The sequence below is a fragment of the Mustela erminea genome, chromosome X, assembly GCF_009829155.1.
Source record: "Mustela erminea isolate mMusErm1 chromosome X, mMusErm1.Pri, whole genome shotgun sequence".
Lineage (NCBI taxonomy): Eukaryota > Metazoa > Chordata > Mammalia > Carnivora > Mustelidae > Mustela > Mustela erminea.
In genome coordinates, this window is record NC_045635.1 from 78,402,948 (window position 1) to 78,427,435 (window position 24,488).

At 37.6% G+C, this 24,488-nt stretch overlaps 1 protein-coding gene across 1 annotated transcript in view; it reads left to right on the plus strand.

Annotated features, from left to right (window-relative positions):
* The window catches only part of DIAPH2 (diaphanous related formin 2), a 958,873-nt gene extending 953,049 nt beyond the window's left edge, over positions 1–5,824 (plus strand). Inside the window, exon 27 of the mRNA XM_032331686.1 lies at positions 5,172–5,824. Within this exon, the coding sequence (XP_032187577.1) occupies positions 5,172–5,236 (65 nt within the window). The 3' untranslated portion in view covers positions 5,237–5,824. The remainder of the gene's footprint in view (positions 1–5,171) is intronic.
* The last annotated feature ends 18,664 nt before the right edge of the window (positions 5,825–24,488 follow it).

Sequence of the window (24,488 nt, forward strand, 5' to 3'; positions counted from 1 at the left end):
GTGTGTGTTTGTGCACGCTCTCTGTCTCTTTCTCTCAAAAAATATGTATTTTAAAGACACTATCACTATTCTGCTAAGAGTGGAGAGAACAAATCTGGTCAACTAACAGGTCATTTGGCTGTCTTCCACCAAGAGATAGGCCCAAGCCTAATTCAGCTGCTACCTTCCTGTCAATTCTAGTAAATGAGAAACTATCAATTTAGGATCCCCCAAATTGCAGAGGAAAACATAAACTAAACACCTTTGGAATCATGGGACATAAGGGGAAAAATGTAAGTTTATATGAGACAATTTCACTATTACAGTCTAAGATAAATTATCTTTCTTTCATCATTGTTTGGAAAGCAAATGTCTACTCAGTAGACATTTCCTGAAGCATCTTTAGTTTTCTTAGCTTAAGCTGCATAGACCCAGTTCTCTGCTCTATTTGTTGGAAATATTACCCATTGATGGTCAGTCTACCACACCATTACTTTTGAAGAGCTCTGGAGAAAACGAAGTTCACAGTAAATCGCAGAGGTTTTCTTTTACTTTGTTTTCTCACATTAAAACTGGATATTTTGTAATATAATATATGGCATATAACAAACATATTTATTATGTGTTACCCTGCTGGGAGGGTAAAGTGCATTATCTTAGGTTAACATTGATACATCTACATGCCTGGGAATACCAGGTGAGAAACTCCTCTTCCATAGACAACAGACAGACTCCTAATCTGAGGGGAAATGAATAATAGACATGGCCTCTTTATCACAGTTTTTCAGTCTCAACTTGTCCTACTCTTGAAATATACAGGATATATCCTTGTACCTTTGGCATACACTCCTGTTGTTCAAGGATTAATTGTACATTTTCAGGTTACATACCATAGGCTTGAGTACTCATCTGTCCCACATCATGTTTGGTTAAGCTTTATCTATGATATGCTTATTCCTCAGTTATTTTACTTGACAAAGTTTTTGATAAGAAGGAAATTAGTGATGTAAATTTAGCTATTGGTCTGAAACTTTGGAACATTTAGGTATTTCTTGGATGATGTGCTTTGTACATAGTTGCTAAGTAAATGATTGCATGAATGAATTTTAGATCAATACAATAATGGGTTTAATCCATTTACTACTGTAGGCCTCAGTAGGGAAAATTCTGAGATGACTGTCAAATCAATTTATATTCAGAAAAAGAATAAAGATTATTGCTGACAGTGGAGAAACTGACATTGGTTTGAACTGGTTAACCTGATACTCAGAATGTGTGGAAGCATGTTAAACCTGGGCCATGTATTCATATTCACTTTTTGTGGCAGATTGGAATATTGTTTTAGTCTTGGTCACCCCTCCTCCACAGAATGCACATTTTTATATAACTGTGGCCCTCTCCAGCTTCACATTATGACCAAGACATTCTCAGAGACAAGCCTTTGATGATCAGAAAGAATACCCAACTCTGGTGGATTTGGAAGGTACATCTTGGGACTGACATCTCAGGCTTTACTGCTGCATTAATTGTTTTTTAAAAACAATAGAATTTCTTTTTCTTTTTTAAAGATTTTGTTTATTTGACAGAAAGAGGGAGAGCACAAGCAGGGGGAGTAGTAGGCAGAGGGAGAGGGAGAAGCAGGCTCCCCACCAAGTAAGGAGCCCGATGTGGGGCTCGGTCCCAGGACACTGGGGTCATGACCTGAGCCAAAGGCAGATGCTTAACCAACTGAGCCACTCAGGCGCCCCACAAACAATAGAATTTCTTAATGAATTCTTAGATCATGAGGATATATTAGACACTGTAGGCTTTCTTACTATCATAAGTTACCTCATACATCACGAAAATGAAAACACAGAAAGACCCCATCCTCTAATAAAATATGTTTTCCTATATCTCATTGTACAACATCTATAAGTATACAAACATAGATGTCTCCCCGCTTCTTCCTTTCTTTGGTCTCCAAAAAGACCACAGTCAAATTGGAAAGGGAAGCCACTATTTGTTAACAGAGCCCTCCACATCATCTCAGGTGAGTACATATGTTTTAAACTATTGACTTTTTGGAGGCGAGGCCCCTATTTTTGCCATCTGAACTATTCTAGTATCAGTAGTGTTGGGAGAATAATATGTTATTATATGTTACCCTGCTGGGAGGGTAAAGTGCATTATCTTAGGTTAACATTGATACATCTACATGCCTGTGAATACCAGTGAATACCAGTGAATACTGTGAATGCCCTAAAAGTGAATTTAGGGGCACCTGGGTGGCTCAGTCAGTTAAGCATCTGCCTTTGGCTCAGGTCATGATCCTAAGGTCCTGGAATTGAGTCCCACATCAGGTTCCCGGCTTAGTGGGGAGCCTGCTTCTCAACCTTTCCCTCTGCCCAGCATATACCCTTCCACCCCAGCTTGTTCCCCCTCTTGTGCACTCTCTCTTACATGTGTGCTCTCTATCTCTCTCTCTCAAATAAACAAAATCTTTTTTAAAAAAAAAGTGAATTGGGGCCAGTCTTGGTCTCTCATAACTCTCAAATCGTCACATGGGCATTCACTTCCTCCATCTACATCTCCAAATAGGAAATAACAGTCACTCTCAAATCACCCAAATTACTTTATCGTCTCTGACAGCAATAATATATAACATTTGCTTTCTCATAAATTTGCCATCAACTATGTTCCCTTACCTTATGAGGGGCATGCCAGATTTTCACCCATTAGTATTTAATACTATAATTACATAATTTTTATTTCAAAAAATTGACTGATTCTCAGTCCTTGCCTCAAACAAGACATGAATTTGAGCATGAAAAGTTTTCATCTTTAGATTGCAAGCGATTGAGAATGTGAAAAAAGATGAATACATATTTATATTTATAAACATGTAATCTTTTAAATTACACTTTCTGCCTGATCCATACAAATCTAGAGTAGAGTATATTTTTCATTTAAAATAGTTTTAATATAAATGCAGAAGGTTGTAATTTGATCACAAAATCCAGATTAGTAATTGTTGCCATTGTTTCTAATGGCACTTTTTTTTCCCATAAATAAGGTTGTACATGGACATTTCAAAAATACGTGATAAACTTTTCAGAATTGCTTCCTCTTATAATTATCTCATTAACATAGGGATCAGTTTAGTACCAAAAATGCATAAAGAAAGAGAGACAGTTTGAGAGAAGGGAGAGAGGGAGGAAATATAGAGTAATTCTCTCTTGTGCATGCCAAGAGCTAGATTTGGGCCCTGAACCAGTGCTTATCGTGCATTCCAAAAGCTTCACTGTCCTTTCCTGAGTTCATTTTCACCTGAAGTTTTATAAGTGAGTCCTGATACCACATCATTTAATGCTCTGAGTCTGGGTTTTTTAATACGGTATTTGTCTTAAAACTAGTGGGCTGTGAGTGATGGTACGGGAAGGCAGTGGCATTCCTGAGTGCAATTCCTATTGACCTTAGTGTGCAGGACCACCAAGCCACGAGCTTTTTTGAGATGGGCAGTCCTCTGAGAATGGACTGTCATTCTTATATCTGATGGCTTTTAACACTGAATGTTTAAATACTAGCAAAACACTGGTAATGATATTATAATCTTATTTTAAATGTTTTCTAAGAAGTCCCAAACCAATCTGTATGCAAACTCGTGACATCTAAGAAATAAGCTCTTTATTTAGGAATGTTACCTTCGTATTTTTTGCTGAAATTGTAATCTGTATCACAAACTAAATAATGACTTTTTAAAATGGTATCTTTAAATGAATATCTAAATAATCCTTCACTCAGATATATCTCTGAATAGAGAAAACGCCTTTCTTTCTCATCTCCCAGTGATATTATTGCATTTATAAGGCACTTTAAGCTTATGGCTGGTTGGCTTAATGCAGTCATATGTGGTATTAACAAGGCCAAGATCACAGAAGCTAGTTAGTTTTTTTCTGTGTACTAACAACAGACTGCCAGGAATCAGTCCAGAGACACTAGCACAGAGCAGAAATGGACCACAGCAATCTTCACCACTTCTTATGGTCCATCCTTCCAATGGGACAGGCAAGATGTGTTCTTTGGGCATCATTATTTCAAGGAGGATGTGGTTAGTCGCTTCGGAGGCCCTATCATCTACCTCTGAACAAAGCAGTCTTGATATTTAGGCATTAACTTTGCATTATAATCCCCTATCATCCTAATGGTTTGCTGTGACCTACATCACTAAAGCAGAAATAATAGGGTAGAATGAAATAGACTTAACCTCCCAGGGATGTTGAGTGAATTAGCAAATTAACAAGTGTAAAGTGTTAGCATTTATGTAAGTGCTGGTGGTTGTCATTATTTCCAGGGACCTAGTCTTATTTCAAATAGAGAATCTAAGTATATTATGCTTTTGTCATAAAGGGATTTTCACCCACATCAGTTGTGTTTAAGCTGAACATAAAACAGAGGTGATAATAACATAGTAGTGATCATCACAATGCAGAGCTGTAAACCTTTTTTCTGTTAACGCTAAAACTATGCTGAGCAACTATCAATGCTTTTAAACTTTGCTTTCTAAGCTTTGTCCCAACAGTTATCTCTACAGTGATTATTCTTTCTGGGATGGGTGAGGGGAATAGGACCTATTCATTACTCATTCCCATAATGACTTGTATAGTGTATTGGATATGTTTACATCATACAGTCAGGCAAAGATTCAGTAGCTGGTTTGATCGGAACATATTGCCATCACTGTTAAACAATAAAAATTCTTTTCTGCTCTGCCTTCCTGGTGTCCTCCAGAGGTAGCCCATATACAGATTGAAAACTCATGGGGATAAAAAAAAGGAAAACTCATGGGGAATTGAAAATTGAAGTGCTTTCCAACAAAAAGCACTGTACAGAGATCCTTTCAATTTGACATCTTTACCAAGGAATTTTGTTGTCACCTGCAATTTCTGAGGGGACTGTACTTGAGAGAATTCTTCCATTTCTTTCATCACTCTGATTTCACTTACCAAGGAAAGTTATTTAATGCTGATTGCAAGACTCTTGAACTCAGCCTGGGAACTGTAGCATGAACTCCTTGGATCTGGGCTCCTTGTTACTTATTTACATATTCATGTGAAGTGATTTTCAGGACTATTGAAAACCTCTCTTGACCCAATATTGTATAATAGCCAAGATCTAAAGCTCACGTGGTTTTGGTTCTTTTTGTCTTACAGATAACAGACGAGTACCTTTGGAAAGGTCACGCTCTCGCCACAATGGAGCTGTCTCATCTAAGTGAATCCTGATGCCAAAGAATATGAAAATATTTAAGTAAACAAAATTCATACATTTTGAGAAAAACAAAATATCCACTCAAGGGATAGAGAATAAATTAATGCATTAATTCAATGATCAAGCTAAACTGGGTGAAATAGCATGTATTTGTATTTGTAAAGCTATTGCAAGATGCCTCTCACAATTATACTAATACAAACACAGTTACAAGGATTATAAAACATGTTCCATTTTAGTGTAAAGATGTGTATTATTTGTTACTGTGTGTGACCTGATGATAATGATGAAATGTATATGAAATTCAAAAACATTCAGTCTGTCAAATAATTACAATGTTAATCAAATTTGCAGGTCACCCCCCCAAAAAAAAAGTAATAGAAAGAATTATTCAATATCTGCTTCTGATTCCTGTGACATAGAAAAAGAAAAGGCCAATGAAAATGTGTGTATTAATGATTTGGAGAGGTACTCTGTAAGACAAGCCATTTTGGAAGCTAAAAAAAAGTACTGCTTCAACCCTATGAATTTATTTAGAATCTTACTCAAGTGAAAGCTGATGAATTCGTCTGCTTTGGCTGAAATTAAACTTATCATTAATCTAGAGTTTCAGTATGATGTTGCAGGCACTTATCTTTGTTAAAAATAAACCAGAGTTTAACAGAAGCAGTTAGAGAAAGTGACTTAAACTTTATTTAAAGAGGTATTTTCTAATTACACACATATATCTACTTTATACAAATACCATATGACTATTTTTTGAGAAAAACCTCACATTTTAATGTTTATTCTGGGATGAACCTGAATATTCTGTTACCTTTATTAAGATTTTTTAAAGGTAAATATTGATTCCTGTTCTCTGTGGTTATTTCTTCTATTGCTTCTTTCTCTCATGACCCCCATGAAAGCAGGGAATAGAGTTTCTAAAAGACCTGAGAGGAAAAAGATTTCTCTCTGCAGGCAGCAGAAAACTGTCTGAAAGGTCAACTGTTTTATCTCCCTTTCTATTCCCCTTTCCAATTCTACTGTGGTGGTCTGAAGAAGAAAAAAATTATATGTATGTATGTGTATATAAGTATATGTTTATATCTCCTGCTACAGTAATTCCACATCCCAGTAACTAAGTGAACTTCTCAATCATCATCATACTTACTTACCTTACATTAACAAATTAAAATGATGCTGCCAAAACAACCCTACATTTTTCTTAAATAGATGAAGGCATAGAAGTTAAACTTAACTTACTTGTCTATTACTTTAAAATATGCATTGAAATAATGTGGTATAAATTCTCTGGAGTGTAATCTTAAAACTAACCCATGCAGATGATTGTCATTACTGTAAAAAATTTCTTATGTATATTTCTTATATAGAAGATCCTATTTCTACTTCTCCAAAGCACATTATAGATATTCAGAAAGAACAAATGACTGGCTTGGCAAGTCACCATCTGAAATAATGTAAACAAGTGACCAGTGATTCAGTCTCCTTTAAATAGTTGTATAATGATTCAAAGTGTTACCTTTTCCTCCAGTGCGTTCTTACTTGGGCATGATATTTGAAAAATCTCTGAAGCTGCTAAAATACAGATCAAAAATAACAGTTTCTGAGATTTTACAGTTTTATCCTATCTTAAGATACACATAGGCATACACAAACAAGTTTGAGGGACATAATAATTTCATACACTTTTTCTTAACAATAAAGATATACAAATTTATGTAAATAATTAATGTGTGTATTTTTGATTTAACATAATGTTTTCTGAAATCTTCATGGCATGGCCTAAGTCCTTTAGTAGCCTTTCAGGCTGTAGGAAAGTGATATTTTGAAATATCAATCCTGACTAAAATTTAGGGACATTTGCCATGCCATATTATCAAGATGGTCAGGAAAAAAAAAAAGATGGTCAGGAAAGAAATATTGATGTGTATCACCTCTTCAAGATGTGAACTTGCCTTATTTTTTTAGTTTGTGAAAAGAATGAAATACTATTATTGCTAAATTATATATTTGTATTTGGACAAATCCCACAATGTTTTCACAACAGTAGGGAACCTTTCAGGGTCTTTCATGAAATTCCAATAATTGAGTTAAAGGATTTGCTTCCCAGAGTTATAATAGTCCTGTTTTAGCCATTTGCAGTTTTGTTTGAGACTGAAAATTATCACCAAAAAAGTACATAGTAACATTTTTAGTATAGAACCAAATTATACTGAAGTCTTTTGTTAGGTTTTTTACTGCCATAGTGAGAAGCACCAATTTATGCAGATTTTCTTCAGAATTATTTTTAAAAATACAAAGTCCTTAAAATGTTTATTAATTGCATTCATCTCCTTTGGGTGCTGTAACAAAGTACCACAAACGTGGTGGCTTAACACATCAGAAATGCATTCTGTTATGGTCCCTGTGGCGAAATGTCCAAAATGAAGGTGTGCTCCTTCCAAAGTCTCTAGAGGAAAATATTTCCTTGCCTATTCCCACATGTAGTGACTACTGGCCTTCATTGGATGATGGCTACATCTGTCTCTGCTCCATCTTGACATCACTCTCCTCCTCTGTGTATCTAATCTTCCTATGCCTCTCTTTTAAGATCTTTATTCCTGTTAAGGTTCACAGGTTCTGAGAGTTAGGATGTGGACATACCTTTTTGGAGGCACCTCTGCAGCCCAGTACAGTCTGCCCTCTGGCCCCCAAAATTTGTATCTGTCCCATGTGCAAAATATATTCACCCCATCTTAACATTCCCCAAAGTCTCAACCCATTATAGCATCAACTGTAAATCTAAAATTTCACCCGAACATCATCAGTTCAATTGTCCCAAATCTCATCATCTAGATCATCTAAATCAGGTACAGATGAAAATCCTGGGGCAAAATTCCTCTCCAGATGTGAATAAATGAAGCAAAATGAGGTATCTGCTTCCAGAATACAATGGTGGAACAGGCACAGGGCAATAGTTATACACATTCCTGATTGAAAACAGGGAAAATGGAAAGTAGAAAGAAGTAACATGGCCTGATGACCTTCAGAATTTCACCAGGCAAAGTCCCCTTTGGTTTCTTGGCATGACAATCCTCCTTGTTTCAGGACTCTATCCTGTAGGTCTGCAGTTATGGTCTCTTGGTCCATGGATCAAGTCTCTGTGCCCATGGTTTGCACTTCTGCCTCTACTCCCCTGCTTGGGCCTCTGCCTCTGTACTTGAAGTTCTGCTCTGAGAATGACCTTGTATACTGAAGGGTGGCTCATGTTTGCAGCTTTATCATCCTCTTTCTTGCCTGTAAAACTTTGGTAGTCTGACAATCTCTCATTTTGTCCTGTCTCGGTCCTTTTCAGGCCAGGCTAAAACTGTTTCTCAAAAACTTTGTGGGCCTCCCATATATGTCAGATTGATTCAGTATTGAGATAAGTGTCCTCACAGATCAATAAGTCAAGCAGAGAGAGTCAATTATCATATGGTTTCACTTATTTGTGGAGTATAACAAATAGCATGGAGGACAAGGGGAGTTAGAGAGGAGAAGGGAGTTGGGGGAAATTGGAAGGGGATGTGAACCATGAAAGACTATGGACTCTGAAAAACAATTTGAGGGGTTTGAAGCGGCGGGGGGTGGGAGGTTGGGGGAACCAGGTGGTGGGTATTAGAGAGGGCACAGATTGCATGGAGCACTGCATGTGGTGCAAAAACAATGAATACTGTTATGCTGAAAATAAATTAATTTAAAAAAAAAGAGTCCTCACAGATCTTTGCTGGATAATGCCATCTCTATTCTTGGCTTCTGGTGACATGGTTGAGTGGATCCGTGAGTCAATGCCTAATCTCTTCAACACTAGCCAGAAGTTGGCTTTATCGCTAGAGCACACTATCCTAATAGCGCATCAGCTAATTTTAGCATCTTTTGCATCTGAGTAGGCTCAAAATTTCTGAATTATCAAGTGCTGGTTCCTTTCTGCTTAACAATTATTACCTTGATTTACCTCATTCCCCTTGTATTTTACTATAAGCTCAAGAAGAAAATGGGCCCTACCTCCAGCACTTGGTTTGGAAATCTCAGCTCAATATCCAAGTTCATTACTAACAAATTCTACTTTCCATACAACTGTCGGAAACAATTTAGATAAGCTCTTTGCCACTATATAACAAGGATCACCTTCCCTCTAGTTTCCAATAAAATGTTCCTCAGTTCCTTCTGAGCTCACCAAAAGTAACTTTAACATTCATATTTCGAACAGCAGTATATATTTTTCTATCAAATGCATCACAATTCTTCCAGCATCTATCCATTATCCACTCCAAAGCTACTTCCACATTTTTTGTTATTCATTATAGGAGTACCTTACTTCCTGTTACCAAAATCTGTTTTAGGTTCCTGTGGCTGCTGTAACAATACACAAAACGTGATAAATTAACACAACAGAAATGTATTCTCTTACTGTTTGGGGGGGGGCCAAAAGCCCTAAATTGGGGTCTTGGCAGGTCTGTACTCCCTTTGGAAGCTCCAGAAGAAAATCTGGTCCTAGTCTCTTCCAGTTTCTTGTGACTGTCATTCTTTGCTTAGCTGTGACCAAATCTCTCTCTGTTCTGTTTTCACATTACTTTTCCTTCTGTATATCTAATCTACCTCTATCTCTCTCTTATAAGAACACTTGTGGCATTTGGGACCCACTTGGTTTATACATTAAAAATCTCATCTCAGTGTTCTTAACTGAATCACATCTGTGAAGACCCTTTTTCCAGATAACGTAACATAACAGGTCCCAGGAATTAGAACATGGGCATATTTGGGAGAAGCCATCATTTAGCTCACTACACTAGCCATTGCACATAAATGTACTTTGCACTTCTTAAAATGTTCTTGGTGCTTAAGCCAAACTCAAGGTTTCCTCTAGAAGCTATCATTTGTATAGGCTACTGCATGCTTTGATGTTAAATAGCTGAGCAGGCTATTCCAAAATTTGGTTGATACTTTTGCTACTATGGCCAATGCTTAGCTTAAAAAAATAATTGGTTCCAACTCTGAGCTCTGGTATTTCCCTTCTGCCCCTTTTATGGAGTCTTTGACCAAATGTCTTCTATGATTTATAATGCAGGCATAAAACTACCTCTGATACAGAAGGATTCTTTACAAGCTGACTTTAGATATTGTGAATCCCTCAGCTGAAGGGAGAGGTGACAGCAAAGCCTGCTTTGAATGGGTATTGAGGGAGACTGTACCCATACAAGACACCCAGAAAAAGTATTTCAGTAGCAACATAACTTTGGATTCATGCTATCATTTTGCTTCAGATTAGCTACCTGCCTCTTCACAGGACCAAGAATGACTTGCAACCTTTATGTAATGCATACTTACTTATTAAATAAAGTTAAGATAATACATTAAATGTTGTCTGCCTATGATAATATTAAGGATGAGTGAAAGGCATAAATTGAAGTATAAAGACAGCATGTAAGAACATCTTAGAAGGAGAAACTTCAACTGTACAGAAGTACAAGAGTGTTCATGTTGTTTTTTTTTTGTTAAAGATTTTATTTATTAGAGAGAGAGAGAGCATGAGTAGGGGGGAGGGGCACAGGGAGAGGGAGAAGCAGACTCCCTGCTGAAGAGGGAGCCTGACCCATGACCCAGTCTCAGGATCCCGGGACCACAACCCGAGTCACAGTCAGATACTTAACAGACTGAGCCATCCAGGTGCCCCTACAAGAGTGTTTCTTTAAAGACCTGATCAGGGGGAAATCATGAGATATATTCATATGTACATACCTGTGGGAATCATAAGATTTTTTTTTAAAGTATTCTTTAGCACTTCTTACCAGTGTAGTGTAGAAATGTTTGCACAACTTAAAAGTCCAGAAAAGTCAGAAGGGTGATTCATATCTTCCAGGGAAACTCTTTATACAGAGAAGGGTTGTTGGTTTTGGGTTTTTGGTTTGGGTGGGGTTTTTTGTTGTTTGTTTTTTGGTCTCGATTATAGAATGAAAGCAAATGCACTTCAAATGCTCAGAGAGGTAAAAATCTGGAATAAGTAATAAAGCATTGTATATAATTATTCTCTGGAAGGCTTTCAAAAGAATCTTTCATCATGAGTGGGTTGACTTGAAGGTGGAGGGTTAGATAAGGTAATAACCAGATCTATAAATGATATGATCCAAAGTACCTGATGAGACCATTGTTTCCCTTAGAATTTTGGGCTGCTCTGGGAATCAGGTACTTCAGCTTATTTTTTTTCTCCCGCCAGAGGCAAATTCCTTAGTAGTGAGTCTGAAAACCTTAGTATCTACAATTAGGGGAATTGTTTAATGCCAAGAACTCAAAGGAAAGTGGAAATCTGGAAATTGATATATATGTAATTCATGTAACATGGTGTATAGCTTTGATTTATAATAAAAGGAAATGTATATCCGAAGATCCCATTAAAAGTCTGAATTTATTTAGGTGTCTGGAGTCCCAAATAAAATATTATTATAGTTACTATGCATTGTAGGAGAAAACAACTTGGAAAGTCATGAGTTATGTGAATCATGACTTTCTAGTTTTTAGAGATTAGCCAGAATTCAGTCTCAAGCCATGGTAACCATATATCTTGACTAATAGAGGTTCAGCCAATGTGCTCACCTATGTTTTGGTTAATTGAGGTCCAGACAATATTTTCACCTTTTGATGTTTATGAGCAAAGCACTAAACCTCTTATCATATTATTAGAAATAATAATAAACCCTTAACTTCTCTAATTTTCTAAAGCCTCCAGTGTGGCTATTCTAATTGAGTACCCATTCAATGAACATTGCTTTTTAGGGCACAATTATGAATTAAACATAGCTCTTGCCTTCAGGAGTCTCAGTCTAGTGGGAGATGAGACACGTACAAAAAGAATTGCCAAGGTAGAAAGAAAGTGAACAATGTCATAAGAATGGGATAGAAAAGGCCTATGGGAGTTAAGGATCACTTAGTGTTAGAGAGATGAAGTATAGGTATTGGTGTGGGAAGCAGATATCAGTATAGACTTTTTTGGCACAGTGGGATTTCAAGTGAAATTTAAAGGGTAAGTAGATTTGGATACACGAAGCTTTTATTTATACAGTTTTTAATGAGTACCTACCATGTATTAACCAAAGTGCTAGACTCTGACAACATAATAATGAATCAAATAGATAATGATCCCTATTCTTATGAAGCTTAGGGTTTTTTTTTTTCTTTTTTTGAGGATTTTTGAAGAGGAAGGGAAGGCATAGGCAGAAGTATAAATTCCATTAAGCATATGCAGGGAATATCAAATAATTCAACTTGACTAGAGTGTAAGGTCCATGTAAGGCTCCAGTGGTTGTGTATTTAGGGCTTTATTCTATAAATGGTAGGGAAATACTGAGGGATTTTGAGGAAAAAAATCATAATGGAGCACTTTAGAAGATGCTGGAAGCCTAGAGTAGAGGGAGAGATCACAGAAGGCCAACTTTGTTGGAGGCTATTGAAATACTTTTAGTAAATAGTGAGGGCCTAAACTAGGATAGTATCAGTAGGACAGATCCAAGAGGTATCTAAAGAACTGGCAATTGATTAGATGTTGAGGGTCTGAGGAAAGGAAGTACAAACCTGACACTGTTGGACCTGAGTGATTGATGGGCTGCTTTCAACCAAAAAACTGAACACAAGGAGAGCTTGTCTTTGCAATGATACCATGGATATGCACAGCTGCTGCTCTGACACTTGGTACAGTCCCATTATCTGTACTGTTGAATGGTTCAGAAAAGCCTATATACAAGTAGCATCAAGTCATAAAGACAGAACAGTCAGGAAAACATGAATCTGAAAAAGAACTTACTCAGTGATACAATGATTATGGTAAGAAGGGCAAAGGTAGGCTCTCCATGTTGTGTTCTTTTTCCCTTCTTTTCCCTTTTTCCCTTTTCTATTTTTTTCTCTTTTCTTTTTAATAATACTGAAAAGCACTGAATGGCTGTTCAAAGAAACAAACTTACAAAGATTGAATGGACTTAAAATGTACTCATTCAGTTCTGGACTCATACAGGAAAAAGGCATTTAGATGAAGTATAATTTATAGAAAAAGATTTAATTAGTTCATAGCTAGAACTTCTGAAATGTCTGGTTAATATTTTAAACCATATGTTTAAGAAGTTCTGGAATAGTTACTACTCTCTAAAAGAACAGCAAATTCTCCTGTTTTATACTATTTTCCCAGGAGTATCTCAAACTTCCAAACCATGTGCAAATCTATCCCCTTTATACTAAATACCCTTCTAGTCAAAGAACCATAAGGCTTCCCTTCTCAATACATTTAATTGCTAGGTACAGGGAACACTGAATGACTTTATTTTAGCTAATATTCTTTTGTTCTTTTGTTTGGAAAGGGAACCTGTTTTATCAATATGCTCTCTTATTCCTGCCCCTAGCCCCTGGCAAATACCTTGTGTTATTGTCCTTCTGTTGTCCTACAAAACCTCAATACCACAATAAGAATTAAAATACCCAAATACTATGCATTTTCACTTTGAATAGTTTTTGGAAACCCTTGGCATAGTAGCGCGGTGACCTAGACTTCCTGACAAAAATCAAGTAGTGGAGTATTTATCCTGACTAAACAACTGGTAGCACTTAATGGCAGTGCTTGGGGGAAGAAGGAAAAGGAAATGAAAGGGGTCCTGGATAAGGTCCCTCAGCAGAATTCAGTATAATGATAACAATCATAACATTTGTTAGATATCAATAACCTTCAACTCCAGAGCATCTGGGATAAAAAGCTGACTTGCTGTGATCTTAAAGTGTGTGGTACCATTTTCAAAAGGACTTTCACTTTTTGTGTCCATTATTCCATTATCTCCTTTCCAGTCTACGAGCATCCTCAAGAATCCTATCAAAGAAAAATAGCAACCTTCCCATGAATCTCTCTTCTTCAAGACTATCAACAACTACCTAGTTATCAAGTATAAATTCCTCTTAATCCTCATCCTACTTAAATTCTCCCACTTTTCTACAATGAACATCTAGTCCTATTGCTTCCTACCACTCAGAAAATTTCTCAGTCCTCTTTTTTTTCCTTCTCAGTTCTCTGTATTGGCAATTGTCTTCAACTAAATAAAGGCAATATCTCCAGTATTCATTTGTATTCTCCCCACTACCAGGGTCAAATTACCATTTCCGTGGCTTTGACAAATTCCTATAAGCAGATGACTCTGCAATTCCTTCTGAATCCCTGAACCATCTCCAGTCTATAAATGATATCTCACACAATAAACTCAGTATGGTCCCAACCAAGTATGTTCTCTAGCAAACTGATCCTTCCATCTAGATTGCCCTTTTCCTTATGTGTACTATATCATCCCAGTCTCTAAGGCTAGAAACACCAGAAGCATCTTGTATTAGTCCCTCTCCCCTAATACCCAGTCAGGCACAGAAGTTGGTCACCGCTGAACCATTTTATAGAATGTTTTATACCATTAGAGATTGCTTCCTAAACTGCCTTCCTTGACCCTCTTCAAAAATTTTTGTTCCTCTTAATTCTAAAACTAGTATGGGCTTCAAAATTCTCAGGAGCAGACTCAAATGTAATGTTGAAACCGCTTCACAATCCCTCCAGCCATGCTGCAATGGATTTTTCACTGGAGCTTGCCAATGATAAACAAACATAACTTCCTTAAATCTCCTTCTCACATTAAAATAAATTGTGTTATCTATGTTCCCACAGCAATTTTCTCATACTCCTATTATCTCATACTCCTTTATTTCATTCTGCCTTTTACTGAAGTTAGTTGTCTGTGTCCTTGACTAAAGTACGTTTCCTGAAAACAACAACCGTCTCATTCATCTCTGGGCCTTTACACAAAGCAATTGTTCAATGAACTAATGTGTAGTGTCAACTCTCAGTGAATTAAACAAATGAAAAGGAATGTTTGATACGGGTGATGGAAAATAACAACTAATTTCCTCATCCAGGTGAGAACATAGCCTTCATCACTGTCCTGGAAACAGAGGGCCTGCCTAAGGTCAGCATTGAGGATGAGCTCTCCTAACTACAGATGACTAGAAGTTGATTTCAGAGGAGTGCTTTCAGGAGCTGATGACTGATTGAAGACAAGGAGGAAGTTTTCCTCCAAGGTCAAGCTTTTAACAAGTATCTGCAATGTACACTGAGGGATTTGGCTATACTCCAATTATGCTAATATGTTTTATACATGGGCCTCCAGCATCCAGGAACCACCTCCCTAAACAATTTAAGAAGTGTAAATATCAAGGCAGAGTTGTAAATGTGGAACTTATTTGTAATGTACCAACCTCATTATTATCCAATGTCATAAGGTGTAGTCAGGGCAATTATGCTGCCTGCTTTTTATTACAATTATTTTACTTTTTAAAAGTGCAGTATATCCTTGTAAGTGTTTACTCTTCTGCTCTGCCTAAGAACCTACCCTGTCTATGTGTTATGGAGTAACAGATCATTGGAACTTTAGAGTCAAGGGATTAATGAGCATCCTTGTAGCAAAGGGCTTCACCCACTGACACTATTTCCTTCACATTAGGCTTCACTGTGTGTTTCAACAATTCAAGTTGTGGGACCTTGTGTATTTCTCCATACAACAAATTTTACAATCTAAAATACAGAATTACTGCTTCCTCCTCCCTCCCACCACCCGAGCATGCAGATATGTGTATGTCCCTGTCACATAGAAGCTGAAAATTTTGCAAAAACCTTCAAACTCTTGATTGCCAGTTTATTGTGATACAGCGTAGAGCAACTTCCTAAGTGGTCCCTTGGCAGATAAAGTGAGAGGAAGTAGCTCTGATTTTTCTGGTTTGGATCAGAAAGTCAGCCACTACACCCAGCCCGTAATTGCCATTTCCAGGTTATCTCTTTCTCTTTCCCTCCTTCTTGGTTCTCACTACATTTCATCAACCACCCAAAACAGGAAAGGCAGGTGACTTTCTGACTGTATATTATACCTAAGCATTTTGTGACAACAGTTCTCTTTTCTTACAAAGGAGCCCATCTAGTCTATCTACAGACTTCCTTGGGCTTCTCTGGTATTAGGCAAGAAATCTGTCAGGCTGCAGCAGTCTATTAGTGAGTGAATCTGTTTTTAAGGGTTTTGAAAAGTGCCACTGCTTTCAAAGTTTCCTTGAAAGAGAAGGACCAAAAAGAAAAAAAAATTATTAGTTAATCTTTGCACCTAAAAAGTTCTTCAGGGACATTATTTACCCTAATCATAGCATCCCCTTATCTTTTTGCTTTATGACCCAACAACCAGGTCAACAACAAGGTATTTATTTGTTCATTACTTATTCCACAAATACCCACTGAGCAACTACTGTGTGACAGGCGTTACATAATAGTGGGCAAAAATAGACATGATTCAGATCTTTTAAGCTTACAGTCAAGTGGAGCATGCCAATAATAAACTAATCTATATATGATTACAATTGAGTAAAGTGTCTGAGATGGAAATAATACAAATACCATAGGAGAAAATAATGGTATATATGTGTGTGGTGGAGAAGGGCCATAAATTAGACTGGGTGGTCAAGAACCACCTCTCCAAAGAAGTGATATTTAATTAGAGACCTAAAGAATGAGTAGAACTTAACCATGTGAAAGTGAGCATTTGTGTAGAGTAAACATAAGGGAAACAAAACACATGCTATGGAGTAATGTATTAGTCAGCTTTAGATAGGTTGTGCTATTGTTACAAACAATAAAACCTCAATTACCACACCAAAAGTCCATGTGGCAACTACAGGTCATCTGTGGTTCAGTTTTTGGGTTTTTTTTTTTAATTTTAATACCTTAATTTAATTTTATTTTTTCAGTGTTCCAAGATTCATTGTTTATGAACCACACCCAGTGCTCCATGCAATACATGCCCTCCTTAATAACCACCACCAGGCTAACCCATTCCCCCCAACACCCCCCTTCCAAAACCCTCAGTTTGTTTCTCAGAGTTCACAGCCTCTTATTGTTCATCTCCCCCTCTGATTTCCCCCACTTCACTTTTCCTTTTCTTCTCCTAATCTCCTCCATGTTATTCCTTATGCTCCACAAGAAAGTGAAACCTTATGATAATTGACTTTCTCTGCTTGACTTATTTCACTCTCTGCTTGACTTATTTTCCCCTTTCTCCACATCCTCTCCAACACATGTTGTTTCCTGTCCTGTTGATTTTGGCTATTCTAACTGGTGTAAAGTGATATCTCAATGTGGTTTTGATTTGAATTTCCCTGATGACTAATGATGATGAACATTTTTTCATGTGTCTGTTAGCCATTTGTATGTCTTCTTAGGAGAAGTGTCTGTTCATGTCTTCTGCCCATTTTTCTGACATAATTATCTGTTTTTAGGAGTTTGAGGATTTCTTTATAGATCTTGGTTATCAGCCCTTTGTCTGTATTGTCATTTGCGAATATCTTCTCCCATTCCATGGGTTGCCTCTTTGTTTTGTCGACTGTTTGCTCTGCTGTGCAGAAGCTTTTGATTTTGATGAAGTCCCAAAAGTTCATTTTCACTTTTGTTTCCTTTGCCTTTGAGGACATATCTTGAAAGAAGTTGCTGTGGCCGATGTCAAAGAGGTTACTGCCTATGTTCTCCTCTAGGATTTTGATAGATTCCTACCTCATGTTGAGGTCTTTTATCCATTTCAAGTTTATCTTTGTGTATGGTATAAGAGAATGGTCGAGTTTCATTCTTCTATACATAGCTGTTCAATTTTCCCAGCACCATTTATTGAAGAGACTTTTCACTATATTTTTTCCTGCTTTGTTGAAGATTATTTGACCCTAGAGTTGAGGGTCCATATCTGGACTCTCTACTTGGTTCCATTGGTCTATGAGTCTGTTTTTGTATCATGCTGCCTTGGTGATCACAGATTCATAGTAAAGCTTGAAATCAGGCAACGTGGTAATCTCAGCTTTGTCTTTATTTTTGAACATTTCCTTAGCAATTCAGGGTCTTTTCTGGTTCCATACAGATTTTAGGATTGTTTGTTCCAGCACTTTGAAGAATGCCAGTGGAATTTTGATCAAATGACATTGAAAGTATAGATTGCTCTGGACAGTGTAGCCATTTTAAGAATGTTCTTCTGATTCATGAGCATAGAATGTTTTTCCATCTTTCTGTGTCTTCAGTTTCTTTCATGAGTGTTCTGTAATTCCTTGAGTACAGATTCTTTACCTCTCCAGTTAGGTTTATTCCAAGGTACCTTATGGTTCTTGGTGCTATAGTAAATGGAATCGATTCTCTAATTTCCCTTTCTACATTTTCATTGCTAGTGTATAAGAAAGCAATGGATTTTTGTGCATTGATTTCATATGATGCCACATTACTGAATTTCTGTATGAGTTCTAGTAGTGTGGAGGTGGAGTCTTTTGGGTCATCCATATAAAGTATCATGTTATCTTCAAAGAGGGAGAGTTTGACTTCTTCTTTGCCAGTTTGAATACCTTTTATTCCTTTTGTTGTTCGATTGCTATTGCTAGGACTTCTAGTACTATATTGAACAATGTTGAGGAGAATGAGCATCCTTGTTGTGTTCCTGATCTCAAAGGGAAGGTTGCCAGTTTTCCCCCATTAAAGATGATATTTGCTGTGGGTTTTTCATAAATAGATTTTATGAGTTTGAGGAATGTTCTCTCTATCCCTATATGTTGAAGCGTTTTAATCAGGAATGGATGCTGGATTTTGTCAAATGCTTTTTCTGCATCAATTGAGAGGACCATTTCTCTCTCTTATTGATTTGTTCTATCACATTGACTGATTTGCAAATGTTGAACCACACTTGCAACCCAGGGATGAATCTCACCTGGCCATGGTGGATAATCTTTTTAATGTACCGTTGGACTTATTAGCTAGGATCTTGTTGAGAATCTTAGCATCCGTATTCATCAGGGATATTCATCTGAAATTCTCCCTTTTGGTGGGGTCTTTGCCTGCTTTGGGGATCAGGGTAATGCTGGTTTCATAGAGAGAGTCTGGCAGTTTTCCTTCTGTTTCTATTTTTGGAAATAGCTTCAGGAGAACAGGTATTATTTTTTCTTTGAAAGTTTGGTAGAATTCCCCAGGGAATCTGTCAGTTCCTGGGCTCTTGTTTTTTGGGAGGTTTTTGATCACTGCTTCAATATCGTTACTAGATATTGGTCTATTCAGGTTGTCAATTTCTTCCTGATTCAGTTTTGGAAGTTTATAGTTTTCTGGGAATGCTTCCATTTCATACAGGTTGCTTAACTTATTGGCATATAACTGTTATTAATAATTTCTGATGATCGTTTTTATTTCCTTGGTGTTAGTCGTGATCTCTCCTCTTTCATTCATAATTTTATTAATCTGCGTCTTCTCTCCTTTCTTTTGGATTAGTTTGGCCAGTAGCTTATCGATCTTATTGGTTCTTTCAAAGAACCAGCTTCTAGTTTTGTTGATGTGTTCTACTATATCTCTAGTTTCTAACTCATTGATCTCTGCTCTAATCTTAATTATTTCCCTTCTTGTGCGTAGGGTTGGCTTAATTTGTTGTTGATTTTCCAGTTCTTTAAGGTGTAAAGAGAGTTGGTGCATTCAGGATTTTTCAAATTTTTTTTTGAGTGAGTCTTGGATGGCTATGTACTTCCCCCTTAGGACCTCCTTTGCCTTATCCCATGGATTTTGGACTGATGTGTCTTCATTCTCATTGGTTTCCATGAATTGTTTAAGTTCTTCTTTGATTTCCTGGTAGATCCAAACATTCTTGAGCAGGGTGGTCTTTAGCTTCCAAGTGTTTGAATTCCTTCCAAAACTTTTCTTGTGGTTGAGTTCCAGTTTTAAAGCACTGTGATCTGAGAATATGTAGGGAATAATCTCAGTCTTTTCGTATCAGTTGAGCTCTAACTTGTGACCCAGTGTATGGTCTGTTCTGGAGAATGTTCCATGTGTGCTTGAGACGAATGGATATTCTTTTGTTTTAGGGTGGGATTTTTCTGTATATATCTATGAGGTCCATCTCGTACAATGTGTCATTCAAAGCTCTTGTTTCTTTGTTGATTTTCTTCTTAGATGATCTATTACAGAGAGTGGTGTGTTCAGATCCCCTACAATTAATGTATTCATATCAATATGACTATTTTAACAGTTGGCTTATGTAATTGGCTGCTCCCATGTTGGGGGCATAAATATTTACAATTGTTAGATCTTCTTGTTGGATAGACCCTTTAAGGATAATGTAGTGTCCTTCTGTATCTCTGACTACAGTCTTTAGCTTAAAATCTAATTTATCTGATATGAGAATCATTATCCCAGCTTTCTTTTGAGGCCCATTGGCATGAAAGATGGTTCTCCATTCCTTCACTTTCAGTCTGGATGTATTTTTAGGTTCCAAATGTGTCTCTTGTAGATAGCATATGGATGGGTCCTGTTGTTTTATCCAGTATGCAGTCCTGTGCCTTTTTATGGGAGCATTTAGGCCATTCATGTTGGGAGTGATTACAGAAATATAAGTTTTTATTGACGTCATGTTGCCTGTGAAGTCCTTGTTTCTATACACTGTCTCTGTAACTTTCTGTTCTATGTCACTCTTGGGTTCTTTCTTCTTTTATAGAACCCCCCTTAGTATTTCTTGTAGGGCTGTCTTGATGGTCACATAATCTTTTAGACCTTGCCAGTCTTGGAAGCTCTTTATCTCTCCATCCATTCTGAATGTCAGCCTTGCTGCATAATATTCTTGGCTGCAAGTTCTTCTCATTTAGTTCCCTGAATATGTCTTGCCAGCCTTTTCTGGCTTGCCAGGTTTCTGTGGACAGATCTGACATTATTCTGATGGTCCTTCCTCTGTACATAAGGAATCTCTTCCCCCTAGCTGCCCTTAAGACATCTTGTCCAAAATTATGGTTCATGAATCTCACAATTAAGTGCCTGGATGTCTTTCTAGACTCATTGATCTTGGGGGGTATCCCTTCTGCCTTTAGGACCCGAACGCTTGTTCCATTCCCCAGATAGGGAAATTTTCATCCAGTATTTGTTCAACTTTATCTTCTAGTCTTCTTTCTTTCTCCACCACCTCAGGGATCCTAATAGCTCTGACATTGGAATATTTCATGGCGTCATTTATTTCCTTAATTCTGTTTCCATGGCTTCTAAGTTGTTTGTTCCAGGCCTCTTCCTGGTCCTACTTTTCTATTAGTTTGTCTTCTAGATCACTAATTCAATCTTCTTCCTCAGTTACCCTAGCTGTTAGAGTATTTAGATTAGATTGGATCTCATTAATAGCATATTTTACTTCTGCCAGATCAACTTTCACTTCTGCCCTTAGAGATTCTATGTTGCCACTAATTGTATTCTCCAACCTAGCCATTGCCTGCACAATTTTTACCCTGAATTCCATTTCTGACGTATTGTTTATGTCTATAACCAATAGTTCTGTGGCAGAGGTTGCAGTCTCTGAATTTTTCCTCTGTTGGGTGTTCCTCCTCCTAGACATTTTGGTGAGAGATGGTTGAGGGGATGTATAGATGAATATATCAACCATGATCCAGTCAAGGTGCACCTTGGAACATTTTGGAGCAATTGGGAGTCACCACCAAAAAGAAAGGAAAAAGGAAAAAAGAAAGAAAAAGAGAGGGAAAAAAGAGAAAAAATCCAGCCAAAATGAGTCCCCAGATTAAGATTTATAAGGTACATAAACCAAAAATGAACCAAAAAAAGACTGACAAAAGACAAGAAATTAAAAAAAGAAAGAAAGAAAGAAAAACCCAGTCAAAATGAACCCCAAGAATAAGACTTATATAGTACAAAAACAGAAAGAAATACACAGAAACACTGACAGAAGAGTAATATAGGAAGGTGGTTATAAACGTTTGATGTGAGCAAGGAAGGTTATTTCAGTACTTCCTGGTTGTATCTTGTTATCTTTGTTAAAGGACTCAACTTTCCAAGAGACACAGTGAAATTAAAACTGGCTTATATATAAGGGTAGTATTGAGTAGGGAAAAAGGATTACCTTGAAGCTTATATCTATCTATTTATCTATATATCTATATCTATATCCATATATCTATATAACTATCTATCTATATCTATATACATCTATCTATCTATCTATCTATCTCTCTCTCTATATATATGAAAGAAAGAAAAAGAAACCCAGGTATATGTATGAAAAAAAGTTCAAGTTAAAAAGTTATTATGTAAAATGAACTATTGGGATTTCATCAAGATCAAAAGCTTTTGCACAGCAAAGGAAACAGTTAACAAAACCAAAAGACAACTGACAGAATGGGAGAAGATATTTGCAAACGACATATCAGATAAAGGACTAGTGTCCAAAATCTATAAAGAACTTAGCAAACTCAACACCCAAAGAACAAATAATCCAATCAAGAAATGGGCAGAGGACATGAACAGACATTTCTGCAAAGAAGACATCCAGATGGCCAACAGACACATGAAAAAGTGCTCCATATCACTCAGCATCAGGGAAATACAAATAAAAATGAGATATCTCATTAAAATGAGATATCACCTCACACCAGTCAGAATGGCTAAAATAAACAAGTCAGGAAATGACAGATGCTGGCGAGGATGCGGAGAAAGGAGAACCCTCCTACACTGTTGGTGGGAATGCAAGCTGGTGCAGCCACTCTGGAAAATAGCATGGAGGTTCCTCAAAATGTTGAAAATAGAACTACCCTATGACCCAGCAATTGCACTACTGGGTATTTACCCTAAAGATACAAACGTAGTGATCCAAAGGGGCACGTGCACCCGAATGTTTATAGCAGCAATGTCCACAATAGCCAAACTATGGAAATAACCTAGATGTCCATCAACAGAAGAATGGATCAAGAAGATGTGGTATATATACACAATGGAATACTATGCAGCCATCAAAAGAAATGAAATCTTCCCATTTGCGACAACATGGATGGAACTAGAGCATATCATGCTTAGGGAAATAAGTCAAGGGGAGAAAGACAACTATCATATGATCTCCCTGATATGAGGAAGTGGTGATGCAACATGGGGGCTTAAGTGGGTAGAAGAAGAATCAATGAAACAAGATGGAATTGGGAGGGAGACAAATCATAAGTGACTCTTAATCTCACAAAACAAACTGAGGGTTGCTGGGGGGAGGGGGTTTGGGAGAAGGGGGTGGGATTATGGACATTGGGGAGGGTATGTGCTTTGGTGAGTGCTGTGAAGTGTGTAAACCTGGTGATTCACAGACCTGTACCCCTGGGGATAAAAATATTTGTTTATTAAAAAAAAAAGTTATTATGTAATATGTTCTAATAGTGAGTAGGTTAAAAAAATAGAAGAATCATGAGAACTAATTTAAAAAGAATTGTATCTATTAAATATATAGGTTTTGGGGCAATACTGGGGTTTTAATATATTTTTTCCCCTGATGTTGGGGCTTTACAGTTTTATGGGGACTCTGTGGTTATTGTCCTCTTGTTCTTTGGGCTTGTCTTTTGGGGGAGGGGCCTGCTTTGTTGTTTTTCAGTCAGTCTTGCTTGGGCTGAGTCAACCTGCCCCCTAGCAAGGGGCTGGACTCTGTGGAAACTGGTTTTTCAGGTTTTTGTTCTCTGGAGGTTTTTATTTTGGGGCAGCTTTTTGCCACTTTTCAGAGGGCTAGTAAATTATAAAGTAAATTGTCCACACCCAGTCCTCGGCCTCAGAAAGAAGTCTTGGTTGACTCCCCACTGGATGGTCCAGAACATACAGACTCCCCCTGTACAATCTCCAATGAATACTGTACCTCCCACAGCAGTGCGCACTCCCAGTCACCATCTCAGTCATCGCCTGAGGCCCCCCACTTGTCTCTGCACCCCTGTGCCACTAAAACCTAAAGAGATATTGGTGCAGAGGAGCACAATCCTGGCAGATGTCAGGACACCTGTCAGGACTGCCATCTGGGGTCCATGCCCATGACCCAGCAGAGATGCAGGTCTAAGAAGTCTGCAGTCCTAGAGACCACTGTCTATGCCCACACCAGCGTCTCTTAGCAGTGGGCAGGTGTGCGCCCAGCCCAGTGGAAAGCCGTGGGCCCAGGGGAATTGGAGCCCCTGCCGGATTCTCTCAAGCATGGGTAGTTGCCAGCTGTGACTGTCCTGGGACCATGTGCTTAGGACTGTACCCATGGTCACCCAATTCTACCAGTTGCCTCTTAAGACCTTTTGCTCTTTTTGAGTGCTTTTAACCAGACTCCAAGTTAATGCTGGTCCCTAAGCACAGGGCACTTTCATATTGGGGTATTACTTTCCAATGGGTCATTTCTGGTGGCTCCCTCCCACTT